Source organism: Drosophila mauritiana, unplaced genomic scaffold, assembly GCF_004382145.1.
Source record: "Drosophila mauritiana strain mau12 unplaced genomic scaffold, ASM438214v1 Y_25, whole genome shotgun sequence".
Lineage (NCBI taxonomy): Eukaryota > Metazoa > Arthropoda > Insecta > Diptera > Drosophilidae > Drosophila > Drosophila mauritiana.
In genome coordinates this window covers 24,433-42,965 of record NW_022881571.1, presented here as the reverse complement: position 1 = coordinate 42,965, position 18,533 = coordinate 24,433, and the positions used below count along the sequence as shown (strand labels likewise).

At 42.7% G+C, this 18,533-nt stretch overlaps 2 protein-coding genes across 2 annotated transcripts; both read left to right on the top strand.

The window, feature by feature from the left end:
- The first annotated feature begins 628 nt into the window (after nucleotides 1-628).
- LOC117150058 (intracellular protein transport protein USO1-like) lies at nucleotides 629-1,795 on the top strand. The gene has a single exon (XM_033316917.1). It carries the CDS (start codon nucleotides 681-683, stop codon nucleotides 1,716-1,718), a length of 1,038 nt encoding a protein of 345 aa, XP_033172808.1. The 5' UTR covers nucleotides 629-680; the 3' UTR covers nucleotides 1,719-1,795.
- Nucleotides 1,796-2,017: 222 nt separating this feature from the next.
- On the top strand, nucleotides 2,018-3,519 carry LOC117150055. Its single transcript, XM_033316916.1, has 4 exons — nucleotides 2,018-2,053; nucleotides 2,116-3,130; nucleotides 3,185-3,302; nucleotides 3,353-3,519. Exons 1-4 carry the CDS (start codon nucleotides 2,018-2,020, stop codon nucleotides 3,354-3,356), a joined length of 1,173 nt encoding a protein of 390 aa, XP_033172807.1. The 3' UTR covers nucleotides 3,357-3,519.
- Nucleotides 3,520-18,533: the final 15,014 nt, after the last annotated feature.

The window sequence follows — 18,533 nt, the reverse complement described above, 5'->3', positions numbered from 1 at the left end:
CTCGATGAAAACACTTCTTCACACGTCAGCGACCATATGATAATTTTTCTTCGGTTTTCGTCGGTGTTCTTCAACAAAAATAAAAAATTGTAATCATTCAATGAAATAAAAATATAATTTTTTTCACATATGAGTATTTAATTATATATAAATATATGTAACACAGAGTTATCGAAATAAATAAGTTTATTAAAGAATTTCTTTGTTTTTGCATAAATGGAAAAAGTCACGGAGCTTTTACAAGGTCATCTTGTAAAAGCAATTGTGACCGATCCGTTACCCCAACTGTAATAGCTCGACCGATCCGGTTGTTCTTCAAAAAATTTGTTGTATTACCCTTCCTTAGAAACTTTCCGGCCTTGGTGTCAAGTGCGCTAACAGTGAAATCTATTACACAATTGAATACCTTGATCGATCATGTTACTTAGCCTAGTATGTCCGGCAAGTTGCACACCTCTGCTTCTTAACTGTTTTCTGTGTAAATATTTTGGTGGTATGGGTGGTGGTATGAGGGTGGTATGAATTAGTTTTTTAGATTTATCTTGGGTATTTAAATTGAGGTAGACAAAACTAATAAATATTTTAAATGTTTATTGCAGAGTGTGGTTTGCGAACTTAACCAACGGTATTGCAATCAGCATGGCTCGGGCACTGGAGTGGTTCCTGCATATTCGCCTGAAATGGGGGATGATCTTGCGTTTTATACAAGGGTGACACTTGACCATATTATGAATGAGCTATGCAAACAATCCGAATGCTTTAAGTCTATTAATCAAAACAGAAGTTCTGAAGACCCAGCCATAAATTCGCTTGAAGAATGTACGCTAGAACTAGGTCGCCTTAGAAAACTATTAACCCAACAAACGGATTCTTGTCAGGCCGTCAAAAATGAAAAAAACGAAACCACGTATTCAGTAGAGAAATACAATCAAGAGATAGAACAATTAAATGATCTTCTAAAACAAAAAGATGAGCAATTGGAAGTACTAATTGAGGAAAATGACTGTCTGTGCGTGGCAGCTGAAATAAGCAAAAATAAGCTCGATGATTTGGATTATCAAGTTCAGAAACTAGACGAAGAAACTAGACACATGGAGCAAGGCATTGTTGAGAGCATTGGACTTATTCAAGACATCGGTGATGTATCGCATGAAAACGAGTTGCTAAAAGGGAAAAAAAGCCAACTAGAAGATGGCGAGGCCCGTCAACTTATTAATGACCTTTCCAAACAATTGGAAGATTGCAGGGAGCAATCACGCCTAATTAGGGAAATTAATGAGGAAATGGGGAAGACTTTGCAGAAGTTAGGAATAAATCCAAAAGAAATTGAAAACAAAATAAAACTAATAGAAAGTTCAAAGCAAGAACTCTTCGATAAGGATCTCTCTGGAATGGAACCACCTCAACAACTTAAAGAACCTTTTGGCTCAATAAAAGAATCAGACAAAGATTTAGAAAAAACACTTCTTCCTCCTTCGGGATTTAGTGGCGTATACGAAGCACAAAACAATGATATCAAAGAACCGAAAACTAATTCATTGGAAGTGTCTACTGATTGGCCAAATAAAGGAGCCGGACTTGAAACAGACCGCGAAGCCAAAAATAGTCCTCCATCCGGTACAGCGAATGGTGTAGCAATTGAGGGTGAAAAGTTAAATGCTGTAGTAGCTGAATCCCAAAGAAACTTTTTGAAGAACAGGGAAGAGGAACAGGTGTAGAACTAGGGAAAGGACCAGGGGCAAATAGTGGATCAATTCGTAGTCTGCTTAAAACAAATGATTCAATGGCAAAGAACAAAGATCGCCCAATTGAAGGGAAAGGAGCAATAGCGAATGAAAAACAAACTGATGTTAAACAGCAAAATTTACAAAGTGCAAAAGAAGGAGTCGTCCCTAATAGTTCCGCCACAGAAAAGCCAATAGGATACGGTGAAAGCGGAGAAATCAGAAAGGAAAAAGTAACAGCAACTGTGGAAGAAAAATTACCAGCACCTATTTCAGGGAAAATAGGATCTAAAATGGGACCTTCTGGTTCAGACCAAAACACAGGTCGTGTAAGGAATCAGTAATCGGACAAAATGTAAAGCAAGCAGCTCAATCTAATCGAATTCAAAAGGCAACTAAACCTGATGTGGGCGGTCTAGATAAAGACATAAGCATTAGAGATCAAGGAGACGGAAAAAATGCAACTAATGAAGCCAAGCCTATAGAGGTTCCTAAGCCAGGAGCTGGCTCTGCTCAAGCGGCCACGGCTGGTTTATCACAGGGAATGGGACTAACTGTAGCTCAAGAAATGACTGATAATCCCAAGCAGGGTGATACTTCTTCGACACAACAACTACCAAAGTCTATGAAAGTTCATGAACCAATAAAATCTACTGGCCAAGGCGCAGTATTAGGCCCCGGAGCAGTAAAGGATGGTGTTGCGAAATCTCGTGCCGAAGTAACTTTACCTGGCGACCAATCAAAGGATGTCAGAGGAGTAGGGTTATCAGGCCAGCGGAAAAGGTCCTCCACGACGGAAGACACTAGAGAAGCCAAATTGGGAAATAAAATTTTTAAAAATAAAGGGGACAAGAGTTTAACAAGTGACTCGGCGTCTAGCGGTCGGATAAGCCATGGCAGTAGTGTGCTTATAAAAATTGGAATAAGTAACAAAATGGGAAAACGGATTTCATCACGATGCAGAGATGGTGGCCAATTTGATGATTTTGTGAGGCACACTGTACAATCATTGTCAGCAGGTGATATTGATGGTTGCGCACTTGAAAGGGAATTGCGTAAAATTCTAGACATGTTTATTGATGAGTGTGGCTTTTGCTTTTGCAAGTGTAATGTTCCCAAAAGCCGATTCTATGCAATCTGCCATAAGCTTTACCATAATGGGCTACACACACTAGATTTCAGAGAGCTGGCCTACATGCATAGGCGGATATATGCTGCAGCGGAAAATATCTTACCGGGCTGCTTGTTTAATATGATAGTCAAGGAAATGACTAGTTTTAGTTGTACGTCCACCGAAAACAGACAGTACCATTCAAGCCCATTAAATACCCAAAGTTTACAAAAATGCTGTAGTTGTAAAACCACATTTTGTTCCAATACCAATGAAGAAAAATTGTTGCACAAGGGTAAGCTAGCATTATAAGCGAAAGAATACGACATTGGTAATCTTCAATTTTCAGTTATACGTCTGGAAAGTGATATTGAGAGCGCAAAGACGTGTCTTAAAAATCTAAAAAGTATTCCATCTCATCTCTCTATTCCGAGATGTAGCTTCAATTTAGAAGATTTTTCAGCTAAGTAAGTAAAAATTGAAGTACGATTTAAAATTAATTTTTTACTTCCCTTAGATAAAAACTTGAGGAACATGGGAACAGCAGTAAAAAAAATTAATATATATTGTGTAAATTTCGAATCCTAGTCTTTAAATCGTTTCCATTCCTGTTTTATACATAACTCAAGGTGTAATATATGTGTTTTATTTTATCTCTTTTTCATAAGTTGTCCGCAGTGCGTTCTGGACACCACTATTTTTACAAATAAACAAATTTTATCTCGGCTTTCCTCGGAATATCATCTGATGTATCTCTTATATAGAAGACAAAACAAAAACCGATAATATAAAAGTGGAAAAATAAAACTTTTCTTAGGCAATGGACTTTCAAGATAACTGTGCATAATGAGCGGAAATAGCTCACCATATATTCTTCTATTCTCATCCCATTCCATGTCATCTCATCTCATCTCAATCTCAATCTCCAATCTCAATCTCAATCTCAATCTCAATCTCAATCTCAATCTCAATCTCAATCTCAATCTCAATCTCAATCTCATCTCATCTCAATCTCAATCTCAATCTCAATCTCATCTCAATCTCAATCTCAATCTCAATCTCAATCTCATCTCAATCTCAATCTCAATCTCAATCTCAATCTCAATCTCAATCTCAATCTCAATCTCAATCTCAATCTCAATCTCAATCTCAATCTCAATCTCAATCTCAATCTCCAATCTCAATCTCCAATCTCAAATCTCAATCTCAATCTCAATCTCAATCTCAATCTCAATCTCAATCTCAAATCTCAATCTCAATCTCAAATCTCTCAATCTCAATCTCAATCTCAATCTCAATCTCAATCTCAATCTCAATCTCAATCTCAATCTCAATCTCAATCTCAATCTCAATCTATCTCAATCTCAATCTCAATCTCAATCTCAATCTCAATCTCAATCTCAATCTCAATCTCAATCTCAATCTCAATCTCAATCTCAATCTCCAATCTCAATCTCCAATCTCAATCTCAATCTCAATCTCAATCTCTCCAATCTCAATCTCAATCTCAATCTCAATCTCAATCTCAATCTCAATCTCATTCTCCAATCTCCAATCTCAATCTCAATCTCAATCTCAATCTCAATCTCAATCTCAATCTCAATCTCCAATCTCAATCTCAATCTCAATCTCAATCTCAATCTCAATCTCAATCTCAATCTCATCCAATCTCAATTCTCCAATCTCAATCTCAATCTCAATCTCAATCTCAATCTCAATCTCATCCAATCTCAATCTCAATCTCAATCTCAATCTCAATCTCAATCTCCTCAATCTCAATCTCAATCTCAATCTCAATCTCAATCTCAATCTCAATCTCAATCTCAATCTCAATCTCAATTCTCCAATCTCAATCTCAATCTCAATCTCAATCTCAATCTCAATCTCAATCTCAATCTCAATCTCAATTCTCAATCTCATCTCAATCTTCTCAATCTCAATCTCAATCTCAATCTCAATCTCAATCTCAATCTCAATCTCAATCTCAATCTCAATCTCAATCTCAATCTCAATCTCAATCTCAATCTCCAATCTCAATCTCAATCTCAATCTCAATCTCAATCTCAATCTCAATCTCAATCTCAATCTCAATCTCAATCTCAATCTCAATCTCAATCTCAAATCTCAATCTCAATCCTCCAATCTCAATCTCAATCTCAATCTCATCTCAATCTCAATCTCAATCTCAATCTCAATCTCAATTCATCCAATCTCAATCTCAATCTCAATCTCAATCTCAATCTCAATCTCAATCTCAATCTCAATCTCAATCTCAATCTCAATCTCAAATCTCAATCTCAATCTCAATCTCAATCTCAATCTCAATCTCTCAATCTCAATCTCAATCTCCAATCTCAAATCTCAATCTCAATCTCAATCTCAATCTCAATCTCAATCTCAATCTCAATCTCAATCTCAATCTCAATCTCAATCTCCAATCTCAATCTCAAAATCAATCCAATCTCAATCTCAATCTCAATCTCAATCTCAATCTCAATCTCAATCTCAATCTCAATCTCAATCTCAATCTCAATCTCAATCTCAATCTCAATCTCAATCTCAATCTCAATCTCAATCTCAATCTCATCTCAATCTCAATCTCAATCTCAATCTCCAATCTCAATCTCAATCTCAATCTCAATCTCAATCTCATAATCTCAATCTCAATCTCAATCTCAATCTCAATCTCAATCTCAATCTCAATCTCAATCTCAATCTCAATCTCAATCTCAATCTCAATCTCAATCTCAATCTCAATCTCAATCTTCCAATCTCAATCTCAATCTCAATCTCAATCTCAATCTCAATCTCAATCTCAATCTCATTTCAATCTCAATCACAATCACAATCTCAATCTCAATCTCAATCTCAATCTCAATCTCAATCACAATCTCAATCTCAATCTCAATCTCAATCTCAATCTCAATCTCAATCACAATCACAATCACAATCTCAATCACAATCACAATCACAATCACAATCACAATCTTAATCTTAATCTTAATCTCAATCTCAATCTCAATCTCAATCTCAATCTCAATCTCAATCTCAATCTCAATCTCAATCTCAATCTCAAGAGAGAGAGAGAGAGAGAGAGTTATTTTCACGCAACAGTTTTTACGTTAATCGCTTGATTTTATCTTATTTTTTAATCTGAAGAAAACATAAAAAATTGAAACCGGAAAGTTTTTGCTTTTTTTTTTTTTATTTATTGAATCTTCTTGTATAAGAACTAACAATAAGTTTAAAAATCTTAACTATAACAAGTATTTTTTGAACATTTGTATTATTTTTCCAACTGTTCTATGATTAAACGGCCATAATAATTTATTCGCTGGGTTGGTAGGTCCTTTCGCCGGAGACGGGAACGGCTGCTGAGCTGGATTAGACCTCGCGCTAGGTGGTTGGGGTGCGTGTAAAGCTTGCTATGGTATTTTTCCTTAAGTTCCGTGATTGCGTTGGTAACTGATGGGATATTTAAGTCTCTTTGGATGTTTTCACTCCGAACGTACCACGGTGCCCCAGTGATGGTTCTCAGAATCTTTGATTGTGGTCGCTGTATGATGTCAATATTGCTGTTGCTGGCATTGCCCCATAACTGTGAGCCATAGGTCCAGATAGGTTTCAATATAGAATTGTAGAGCAAGACCTTGTGATCTAGGATGAGCGGAGAACCAGAGTTGATGAGCCAGTGAGTAAGTGATGAGTAAGTTGTTGGCTTTGAGTTTAAGTTGGGTTGTTTTGGCTTCAATGTGCCTGCGCCATGTGAGTCTTCTGTCAAGGTGTACTCCTAGGTACGCTACCTCATCTGCTTTCGGGAGTGGTATGTTGTTCAACAAGAGCGGAGGACAGTCTTGTCTGTTTAGCGTAAACGTCACGTGCTTGCATTTTTGCTCGTTTACTTTTATTCGCCAGTCAGAGAGCCACTTCTCAATGTCGATGAGGTACAGTGCCAACTGTGCTGTAGCTTGGATAGGGGACCTTGAACGGCTAAGGATAGCTGTGGATACCGTTAAGCGACTATTTGTAGGGATGTCGGCTGTATAGATGAGGTATAAGGTTGGCCCAAGAACGCTGCCTTGGGGTACTCCAGCCTCAATTGTATGATCAGTGGAAGTGGCAGTGTTGCACCGCAATGCAAACTTTCTGTCATAGAGGTAAGACTTTAGAAGTTTGTGTGTGCTTTCGGGTAGGGATGTTTTAATTTTAAACATTAGGCCGTCGAGCCAGACTCTGTCGAATGCTTGGGCTACGTCTAAAAATACTGCTGTACAGTATTCGCGATATTCAAATGCAGTTCTTATTTCCGTTGTAGATTTCAGATGTTGATTAAGTCGGATCAGCAGGCATTTGTCGAATAGTTTCGAAATACATGAGAGTAGACTTATTGGTCTGTAAGATGAAGCGACTGTGTAGTTCTTACCAGGCTTTGGAATCATTATGATAATCGACCTCTTCCATCGTTGTGGAAAGTAACCAAGTTTGGTGATGGCATTAAAAAGCTTGGTTATGTGGCAGCTGAATGTGGAGAATGTGCAGAATGTGGCAGCTGGATGATCATTTCCGGTGTTATAAGGTCGCAGCCGGGGGATTTTTTGGGCTGAGATTGTCTTTGATTATTTTAGTTACTTCTTTAGGACGATACACAATTGGGGTGTGTTGCTGGTGGCGGTTTACGGGATAGGACGGTAGCGCGAATGTGCTAGTAGCCTGGTTTGGCGTGAACACATTTTGTAGGTGAGCGGCAAATGTGGTGGCTCTGTCTTCATCACTACGTGCCCAGCCACCTGAGGAATTCCTTATCGGCAAAACGGTTTCAGTCGGTGGGCGAAGAGTTGAGTGGGCTCGCCACAGTGACTTTTGTTTTGTGCCTGTTGGGGTGAGTTGCTCTATGTATCGGCGCTGATCGTCGTCCTCTTCTTGTTTCAGAGCGTTGGCCAGTTTCCGTGTGGGTACTTTTAGCTTTTGTTTTGCAGTTGGGGATCTGGAAGATTGCCATTCTCTGCGTAAGCGTCGTTTTACGTGGACGAGTTGCTCGATTTGTACGTTGGTCTTTTTTGGATTAATTGTATTATTTGTTATTTTGGGTGTTGCAGTAAGATCTGCTGCAGTAAGGATGGATTGCAATGCACACGTGCAGCTCTCTATATCAGATTCAGTATTGAGTTTTGGGCTTAGCTCACTATGTGAACTTATATATTTTTTATACCTGAGCCAGTTTGTTTTGTGAGAAGTCAATCTGAATGGTGGTTTCACGTTTTCTGCGTACCGGCGGAGGTGAATTAGTACAGGCGAGTGATCAGATGACAGATCCGGCAGACATTCAGCTTTAACCAAACTGCGGGAAATATTTTTCGTAACTGCGAAGTCGATCAGGTCAGACAGCTTATTGAGGTCTGATGGCCAGTATGTAGGACTCCCGGGGGAAACATGGTCAAGTTTATTAGTGGCTTTTATTATAGTCTTATAAAGCTGTTTTCCTTTTGGGTTCACAAGTCGCGATCCCCAGTGAGTATGTTTAGCGTTGTAGTCGCCTGCTGCAATGAAGTGTGGCCCTAGTGCTTGGAAGAAATCCAGGAATTGAGCTTCTAATACTGTGAAACGGGGGGGGGGGGGGGGGGGGCAGTATACGGCCGCTAGTGTAAGGAGAGTGTTGTCATCCAGCTGAATGTTGATGGATGTGGCCTGAAGATGATTTTCCGCAAATTCTTTGTAAAAGTGGTGCTTCATACGGTGTCTTATGAGTATGGCGGTGCCACCGTGTGCTTTTCCGTCGGGATGATTGGTACCGTAGAAATGGTAGTCTCTTATTTGAAAATTGTATTTGCTTGTGAGATGAGTTTCCGAAAGAAGCATTACGTCGATATGCTTCTCATGTAGGAATTGAGCTAGCTCAAGTTTGCGCTGTGAGACGCCATTGGCATTCCACGTAGCTATGCGTAAGGTAGCCATTATTTATTTGATTGTTGGGCTACAAGCATTTGTATCAAAAGGTTTTGATTACGCATCATGTCTTGAATGGTGGTCTTCATGAATGTCATAAATTCCATCATGCTCTGTTGTAAGGCTTGCATCATAGCTTCAGTTTTTGTTTCCTGCTGCGCAGCTGGGTTATAGTTTTGTTGTGTGTCTAATTTTGTGTGCACTTCATGTGGAGTTCGGGAATTTTGGGTAGGAGGCGTCATACCTGATTTTAAAACGTTTGCAAATGTTGTCTTGTTAGTGTTGGATGTAGGCCAGGGAGCGAAACTTGCTGCTTTCGAGAAAATTACTTCAGGATTTGTCTCTGATGGTATCAGCGTAGCTGTTCCTTGGTGTGCCCGCGCCGTGTTCATTCTTTTGTGAAGACGGATTTTCAGCTCTTTGTAGATTGGACAGCCTCTGTAGTTTGCTGTGTGATTGCCCCCACAGTTATTGCATTTTTTCTCACATGCATTTTTTTTGTTAGTTTGATACTGTTTGGAGTCGTGGAGATCTCCACAGACTACGCACACCGGGCGAAGTGTACAATACGACCTCGTGTGGCCATACTCTTGGCAGTTTGTACATTGTACAGGAGCGTTACGTTTGTGCGGCTCTTCTACCGTGATCCTACGGTGCAGAAGGAGCTGGAGTTTGTAAATTGGGTGAACCTCGTTTTTTCTAGGAGGCTTGTTTTCTGGTTCAAGCTCAATCTTGAAGAGTGGTTGGGCTGCCTGTTTCTGTTTTTGATATTGAACACGCTTTTGGCGTAAAATCCCTTTTCCTTTAGCGCTTCAGTTATCTCTTCGGGCGTAACATCAGACTCAATGCCCTTCAGGACTACTTGCAGGCCCTTGCTGCTTTTAAGCTGGTAGGTGTAAAAGCCTATTTTTTGTGTGGTAAAATAGTTTGTGACTTTTCTGTAGTTGTCCTCCGTTTTCGTCTGAAGTTTGATTTCATTGATAGTACCTCTTACGAGGGGAATTATATGAAAGCTATCTTTTCCAATAAGGCCAATCAAAGTATTTACAAAACCGCTTGTGCTCTTCTCGCGGATGTATATTGGCGGAGGTTTTGTTTTCTTCGGTTCGATATCAACGGATCCCAGCGGCACGTCCTCAGCGGTATCTACCAGCAAGGCAAATCTGTTGGTATTTGCAGGAGCTACATTTTTGATCAAGGTAGAGTTGTCGCGTGTATTTTTCGGCTTGTTTTCCAGATCTGATTTTTCCGGGCTGAGCTTTCGCTTTATTGTAATGTAGCGGTCCATTCCAGTCTGCCAGGTCGACCCAGCTTTTTTGTTTACGTTTTCGTTTTGTTTTGCTGGTAGTGCAGCAGTACCGTTTATTGCTTGCGGTTTTGCTTTCGCTGACTCAGTCAGAGCGTGAGCGGGTCGATGACAAGGTAGAGCGGGCTGTCGGTCTATCTCCAGCTGTTGTTGTTGGAGGTAGCGGGGCTTCTGTCGGAGCTAGGAGAGCGGGGGAGCAGGAGCGCGCTCTTTCTTGATTTGTTGGTAGAAGAAGGTTTCTTGGGCTATGGGTTATTGACCGCTCGATGTCTGCGTTTGGGATTGTCGGTGAGACGTAGGAGAAGTACGTGTTGTTGCGTTGAATTGAGAGCCGGCGTTCGTCTTGCTCGCGCTGTCGCTGAGCGCGAGTGTCGTTCTGACTCATAGTTTTATAATTTAAGATAACAAATCACTATATATTTAAGCGATCTTGCATCGCATAGAGCGTCTCTTTCGCTTTCGGATCTTTTATTTAGTTTACTTTATTTGGCGTTCACTTCACTCAAAACAACCGATTTTGTGCGGAGCTCGATAAAAACGTCTTCACACTTCGACGGTCAAACGCGAAACTTTTGAAACCGGAAAGTGAAGCTTTTATCCTGTGTTCATATGCAACGCATTATTTTCGGCAGAGCGCATTCCTTTACTGCCAGGCCAAACTAATCTAGGTAAAACAGATTTTATGAAATGCTTGCATAGCTACTCGTAGTAGCTTTGCTACCCAAACAAAGGCTGGTCGAGGGGCCCACATTCGCTGGAGCTGCAGGCGAAAGTCGCACCGACGACCTTGACCCGGTGGGCGAAATCGCATTAAGCCAAAGACTCGGGGCGGAGGTGAAAGAAAGAGAAATCAAATCTGCACATGCCCGAGCCAAAAAGGCAAAACTCATGGCAGGCAGATGCACTCAAGTGGAGGCACAAAGGTGGCTTTATCGAATGCGCCACTACTAACCCAGCTAATTCGCAGCGCTGATGCGTAAAGCATGTCGAATGGATGCAGAAAGGGTTGGCCCAAGGAGAAGCCATAGCCATGAATGAAAAGAAAAGTTGAGCGAAAGTGCTGCGTTTTCCACTCGAAATGAAAAGAGGAAAAGCGGAAAAGCTTCCGCAAGCTCAGGGCCAGCTTTTTGGTCCAATTGCGGCGAACTTGGGCCAACATTTTCGCTCCAGCGCTCGGTGTTCGCAGACCGTTTTCGTTGCTCGGGCTGCTGCAAATGGAAATCGAAGAGCTGCCCACAGAATCCGCACAATTAATCATCCCAGCTTGCTATTTGTTAGAGTTCCGCGGTTCCTTCTGTTTACACAACGCCCGAACATTAAAAAGAGAGTGTAAGTGCTTGTGGGCCACTTGGCCACTTGGCCGTTTGGCTACTTGGTCGGGCTGAAAATGTGCACCTGGAAAAACAGATCCCACGGAAACCTGGCTGTGCCAGCTTCCGCAAACTGTGAAACGAAAACGAAAAATAGGCAAAATATCTCGCAGATACTGAGGGCCCCGTGTGTGTATCCACATTTTGAGTGTGATTTTGTTTAAGGTAACTGCCGGATTATTGCCTAATTTGATTGAAGCGCTCGTTGGCCAAATTTATATTCGGAATAAATTCGATTTAATTGCCGAACAGCGGTGGTCGATGGCCACAGCCACGGATTAGGCAAAAGTTTATTGTGAATAAGGCGTAATTGCTTTGTTGGCAAACAGATTTAGGCGTCATTCGGAGAATGTGAAAATTCTCGGCGCCCCAAGAATCAATTGATTGGAATGACTGAGTTGGTGGCGCCGCCGCCTCCCCTTCATCCGAATTCCATGGTCCTTGTCGCTGAAGGTTGAGGTGGAGGTCCTCGTTTCCTGTCTTCACTCAGCTGCTTCCTTCCATGACTGCTAACGAGATGATCACATTTGAGCAGATGGCTGTGCCATGCCATGCTGAAGTTATGAATTTCTCATTTCCGCGGGTGAAGTGGTGGTGTCTTACCCAGAATTCTCGAGGCTAAAACCCCTGTCTGAACTGAAGTTTGGTGCGGAATTTCGGTAATTGGTTTGCCAATCAATCTGATTAACTGGGACCACACAGCAATCAAATGGGTTCGTCCCTTAAGCATGTGCTCTGCTCATTAGTATGCACATGAAGTATATCCCATAAGCCAATCTAATCACCAGAAACAAATATATTTGAACAATAAAATTGGGGAATAGTGAGTAAGTTTGGCGCGCCAAAAATAAACCAACAAATAAATAAATAAATAACAGGTTTAAGTGAAATATATAAAATAAACAGAACAACAATTTATGTTAAGCATAAATAAAGTTAATGTACAATCAATGGATATATAAAATGCTTTCTAAAAATAAGCAATCAGAAAAAAATAACTGCTATGAATATATGATGAACTTCATAAAATCAGGAAATCCATAGTGAAGATTTTTGTTTTTATTCCTTGGACACGAATTAAAAATGTGAAATGCGAATAGTATGCTTAATTGCACATATGCTGTCACAAGTTTTATTTGAACCAAGAAAGAGGGAAATAAAAGCCTGACATTGACGTAGAACATTGAACAACTTTCAGGAATCCTTCAAACAAAAATCTTAGCACAAACTTTTATGCCTTGCTTCCATGGAACTTGCCAAACAATGGAAGCATTTGCCTCATTCTATTGTGACTTAATATGCCAAAGTACATTCCTATTTGTTGTTCCCATTCGCCGAACAACCATTATGGATGGATAGCAAGGGGGAAATAAAAAAAAAGCATAAAAGCGTCGACACAAAAATCGTGAAAAGTGACAACTTTAGTTGGTACACTCTCAGAATGCGGACATCAAGGAGAAATGTTTATTGGAAATATTGGGCAGTCGACTTTGATGTCTCGACAAGGGTGGAAATATTACCCATACGCCGGGGTGTCCCACGATACAAAGTAATGTGTGGTGATTGACCGACTTTTCATAAATATTTTATAACCAGCTAATGCTGAAAGCCTTTGGAGCATTTGGAGACATTTTTGTGTCCTAGCGTGCAGCAGGGAAATCAATTAAGGAATTTAGATATAAATATTTTAGGCGCTATAACGGAAATTGTTGTGTGTGAAACAACATAGGTTTGGAGAAATAAATAACCTACAATGTAATATTACTCGAAATGGGAAAATATTAAAAAACATAAGTTTATTAAAAATACTGAACTCTCTATGAACTCAGTTATTAAACTAAAGATCTGGGAATTAATATGCAGATACAACAAACGTGCAACTTTTTTACAGTTTTTAAATTTAAATTTTCTGATATCTAATGTGCTAAGATAAGGCCTAGCTAATTCACTAATGTAATTGGATTATTTTTGAAACCATTAAGCGCTTGGGTTCAACATTCTAACTCTCGGTGGATTATTTTTCAATTGTTCGAACATGTTCTGTTCGCAAGTGTTCTGTTCAAAATGTTCTATTCAAATATGTTCTGTTCGACATGTTCTGTTGAACATGTTCTGTTCGAACATGTTCTTCGAAATGTTTTTTCGAACATTTTTTCGAACATGTTCTGTACGAACATAGTTCTGTTCGAACATGTTCTGTTCGACATGTTCTGCGAAATGTTCTGTTCGAACATGTTCTGTTCGAACATGTTCTGTTCGAACATGTTCTGTTCAACATGTTCTGTTCAATTTTTTTAACATGTTTTTTTTGAACATGTTCTGTTCTGTTCGGTCATGTTCTGTTCGAACATGTTCTGTTCGAACATGTTCTGTTCGAAAATGTTCTGTTTGAACATGTTCTGTTTCAACATGTTTTTTTGAACATGTTCTGTTCTTTCGGTCATGTTCTGTTCAATCATGTTCTGTTGAACATGTTCTGTTCGAACGTGTTCTGTTCGAACATGTTCTGTTTTGAACATGTTCCGTTCGAACATGTTCTGTTCAAACATGTTCTGTTCGAACATGTTCTGTTCGAACATGTTCTGTTCGAACGTGTCCTGTTTGAAAATGTTCTGTTTCGAACAAGTTCTGTTCGATCATGTTCTGTTCGAACGTGTTCTGTTCGACATGTTCTGTTCGAACATGTTCTGCTTTCGAACATGTTCTGTTCGAACATGTCTCTGTTCGAACATGTTCTGTTCTATACATGTTCTGTTCGATTCATGTTCTGTTCGAATCATTGTTCTGTTCGAACATGTTCTGTTCGAACATGTTCTGTTCTGTTGAACATGTTCTGTTCTGTTCGAACAAGTTCTGTTCTGTTCGAACATGTTCTGTTCTGTTCGAAAATGTTCGGTGAAATGGAGTGGGCGGAAAAATTGCCGTGGTTGTAGTTGCTGCGGCTGCTGCTGAGTCTCCCTGAAATGAAACACTCGGGATCGACTTCACGAAAATTCCGTACTTTATTCGCGCACTTGTAAATTAAGACTCCTTAACACTAACAGTAGAAATACCGCGGGACCGCGGAGTGGTGAATACCTTGCGGGAAGGGAGGAGAGCGAGAGAAGAGAAGGAGAGCGCGAGCAGCGGTGCTTGCGAGCCGTGAGGAGCTTCGAGTACAAGCATTGGCCGCTTACACTGCCGCTCAACTGTTTGCGCCCTTCTGGCGGTGAACATTCTCCCCCCCCTTGCGTAGGCAAAGGTATCCCTGGCCGGCTAGACAGCAGGATCGGCCTCTTCATTTCGTGCACGTTCCAGAAACGGTCCATCCGAACACCGTGTTCTGCGCGACGGGCAACCCATCATCAATTTTTAGGAACCCCGGTTGGATCAAATTGGCATATACATCTGATCCCAACACGAGGGAGATGGAGGCCGGCCGGTGGAAGCGCTCGTCCGCGAGACGAACACCGTCAAACTTGGCCCTGGCGGCGTCGCTCAGAGCTCGGATGGGTGTCCGGATCCTTAGGCTGGGTTCGATCTTCAGGACGACGTTGAGTCGGAAGGTGCTTGTTCGGGACCGGAGTGTCACCGAGCAGACCTCGTTGCCTCCCAGGCCGAGTGATGGGCAGCTGGAACGCAGCCGCTAACGACCGGTCGATGCTGCTCACCGGCATGCATGGTCGATCATGGCCCCGGTCTCGAAGGTCTTCGAGCCCGTGTCCAGCACGACGATGGCTGTAGGCAGTATGGGGACAGCCTTCTGCTGCTGCTGACGCGGGCGATTGTTGGCGACTGGTGGCGGAGTGCGGAAATCCGGACCGGACGAGGTGCAGCGGGGATGGCGCTCTCTGCGCGTCGGAGCTGGTAGCGCTGCCGGGTCGGAGCGGGGAGGACCTCGTGCATGTGGAGTAGGGTGTGGTGGTCTCCTCCACACTTCTTGCATCCCTCTTGGCTGCGACAGTCTCCTCCTGAGTGCTGATGGGCGATGCAGTTCGAGCAGTACTTATTAATAAGTACTGCCCGAAGGCGCTTTTCAGCGCTCAGTTGGTGGAACCTCGTGCACTTTCGAAGAGGATGGATTCCAGAGCAGACTCGGCAGCGGTAGGATTTAATACCTCGAGTACGTTGCTCTCCAACGACGGGTGGCACGAGGACGAGGAGCCATTATTGGAGGAAGTGAGTAGTTCTGCCAATAAAGAAATGAAAAGCTTAGTGTGAGCCGACTACTATTTGGGCCCCGGAATGGGGGAATGCCCTAATCCTAGGAACGGAGGACTCTTTGTCCTCCATCGGTAGCAGAATTACTTTGTGGACAGGGCGTTTTATGGTGCCGCGAGACGTACGGATCTCAACGACTCGAATGCGATCGTCGGCTCCTGGAAAGGCAGAAACAATTCTGCCGAGCCGCCATTCGTTCGGTGGTAGATTGTCCTCCTTGACAACTACCATATCGTCGGCTTGTAGGTTCCTGGTCGGAAATTGCCATTTGCTTCGTTTATGGAGTTCTTTGAGATACTCCTCTTTCCACCGTGCACTAAACTGCTGATGTTGTGCCTTGAGGTGTTGCCATCGATTATTATCGACTTGGCTTCGCCCTTTATCTCGGGCGAATCAGGGTCGCCTGTTGGTGCACCTGGGTCGTGAAGGATGCGACCCGTTTCGGCTTACCCTTGGAATCGGCCCCGTTAGCACCCACCCGAAATAGTTTCTTGCCCAGGAGCGAGCCGCAAATATTTTGTCGGGTGCCATCCATCATTATGGATGGTAGAATGTCAGCCCCGATCAGTACATCAATTTGAGAGCTCTCAAAAAGGTAGGATCTGCCCAGCGGAGTGCGGGCAGGTCCTTCAAAGAATTCCGAGGGATCGGATAGGAGGGCAGTTTGCCTGAGAGCTCCGGAAGACGTACGCTTCAGTGTCTAACTGTAGACCTGGCTTAGTAGGAACGCGAATCCCGAAGTGACACAGTCTGAGATTTCGCGGAGACGAATGATTTAACCGGAACTTGGGTCTGGGTGTTGCGGAATTTGGTGACAGCTTGAAATGAGTCGCTCGACCCGAGCGATAAGGCTCGGTGGTAGTTCGTCCCCAAATGGCACACGTCAATCATCGCTGTGCTCAGTAGAGGCTGAAGTGCGGACGCGAAGAAAGTTTGCACCGCTGAGGTGCTTGCCGATGCATTTGCTAGAGGGTCTCGGAGTTGCTGTGTAGGGGGCGAGGTTGAGGAACTCGCATTTTCGGAATTTGGGGGCTGCGATGCAGCAGCGTATGTGCTGCCCTTACATGTAAAGCAGCTGTGTGTGCTTTGCAGTCACGTAGCTGTGACCTCTGGCAAACAATTAGACATAGCTGCTTCTTTTTTATATATCCGGGCGCGAGTCAACAGACTTTGAGAAAACGCGCACAATCGTACCGGATGGTTCTCCTTAGAACATAAGTCACACCCTTTCTGTTTGGTGCTGACCTTGCTCGAAGATTGAAGCCTTTTGGAACCGCCTGAGTCGGTTTCATATCTTCGATGGCTTCCAGTCCGATACCTTTCGCTCAGGAAGGCATTCATTTCTTCCCAAGCTGGGATCTCGGATTTTGGCAGTTAGCGACTGTTCCATAAGGACAGGGTCTTCTTGGGCAGTTTGCTCGCGCAAAGGAAAACCAAGAGACAATCCCAGTTTCTGTGGATACCTGGGAATGCGCCAGTGCTGTTAAACACCCCTGAATCGTGGATTGTAGCTCTTTTAAAGCATGACCAGATTCTTGCGAAATTGAACTCAAGTTAAAAAGAAGCTTGAGCTGGCTGTTGACTAAAAGTCGCTTATTTTGGAACCGATCTCGAAGCGCCTCCCAAGCCGAAGCAAAACCATCATTCGTGAGAGGAGATTTCGCCACGATGGCTTTTGCTTCGCCACTTGTTTTGGTAAGGAGGTGGAATAGCTTCTCGACCGGAGTCACCTGGGGTTGTTTACGTAAATTGCCGTGAATAGGTCCCGGAAAGTGGGCCATCGGAGGTAGTCGCCATCGAAGACTTCCGTGTCGCATGGAGGTAAGCGGCAGCCGGACGCAATTAGCGGCTGAGAGGGGTGCTTGCGCGACTTGAGGCGTTGCTCTGTCGATTGTTTCGCCAATTTGTGCTGCACATGACTCGTATACTGAGTAGCAGTAGTCATATTTGGCCTGGAGAATAGGCACTGTGTCGAGGATCCTTCTTGGGCCATTAGGTCAGAGCATGTTTCGTACTCTCTTTCCACTTTGTCCCATAAGGCTCGCACCTGTTGCAGACGGACTTGTAACGTGTGTAGGGACGGAGAGGCTTGATCAGGAGTGTTTGATCTTCGCTTCGAAAAAGGCTTACGCGATCGCTGACGGCGAATGGAATTTATGCAAACGCTGCGTTTGCGGGCGTTGGCTGCTCAGAGGATGCCATTTTCTTTGTGTTTAGAGCGTGTGACGCGGAGGGAAATCAGTCCCGACAGCGGAGGGACTCTCGATTTTCTCGATAGAGAAGACTCACTAGACCGCTCGCGTCACTGGTCGGGAAATGACCAACCTAGGAGTTGTCTTCGAACTGGTCGATGGCAAAACCTTTGCTTTCGGAGTGGGAGTCGCGGGTTTGACCCTAGGGACTAACGGACTTGGGTGCTGGCTTACCGCGAGTGGATAGCGGAGATTGCGGGTTGAACTTTTGTTCTTTTCCAGGTGCGGTGGTCTTTTTCTTGTCTCCCTCTAGGGGCATGCTCAGCTATGCCCTAGAGAAGGAAGTCAAGAAGGCCTGCACGCCGCAAAAAATGTGGAATTGAAAAGGAACCAGACCCAGAGGGCGTCCAAATCTGGATGGACAAAGGATCCCGTCCGGAATTCGGGAGAAAGTTGCAATTGGGATCTGGAGATTGGAGCACGAAGGAAAAAAAATCCCAATTTTTGTGAAATAAGGCCCCAATAGATCTTAAATCAACTGGAAAAAAGCTTAAATGAAGTACAATATAGCTAAAATTCAGTTTATTGCAATTTCTGAAAAAATAGCTAAAAAAATAGCTACCAGCTGGAGTCTGGATAATAGCCAAGGATTTATAAAAATCGCTACCGACTGGAAATTCCGAAAAA

Bases quoted from the DNA above. Each gene is read 5' to 3' on its own strand.
- LOC117150058 (XM_033316917.1), top strand. From the start codon at position 681: ATGGGGGATGATCTTGCGTTTTATACAAGGGTGACACTTGACCATATT.
- LOC117150055 (XM_033316916.1), top strand. From the start codon at position 2,018: ATGGGACCTTCTGGTTCAGACCAAAACACAGGTCGT. The intron at 2,054-2,115 runs GTAAGGAATCAG...CGAATTCAAAAG, and splicing joins CAGACCAAAACACAGGTCGT to GCAACTAAACCTGATGTGGG. The intron at 3,131-3,184 runs GTAAGCTAGCAT...TTCAATTTTCAG, and splicing joins AGAAAAATTGTTGCACAAGG to TTATACGTCTGGAAAGTGAT.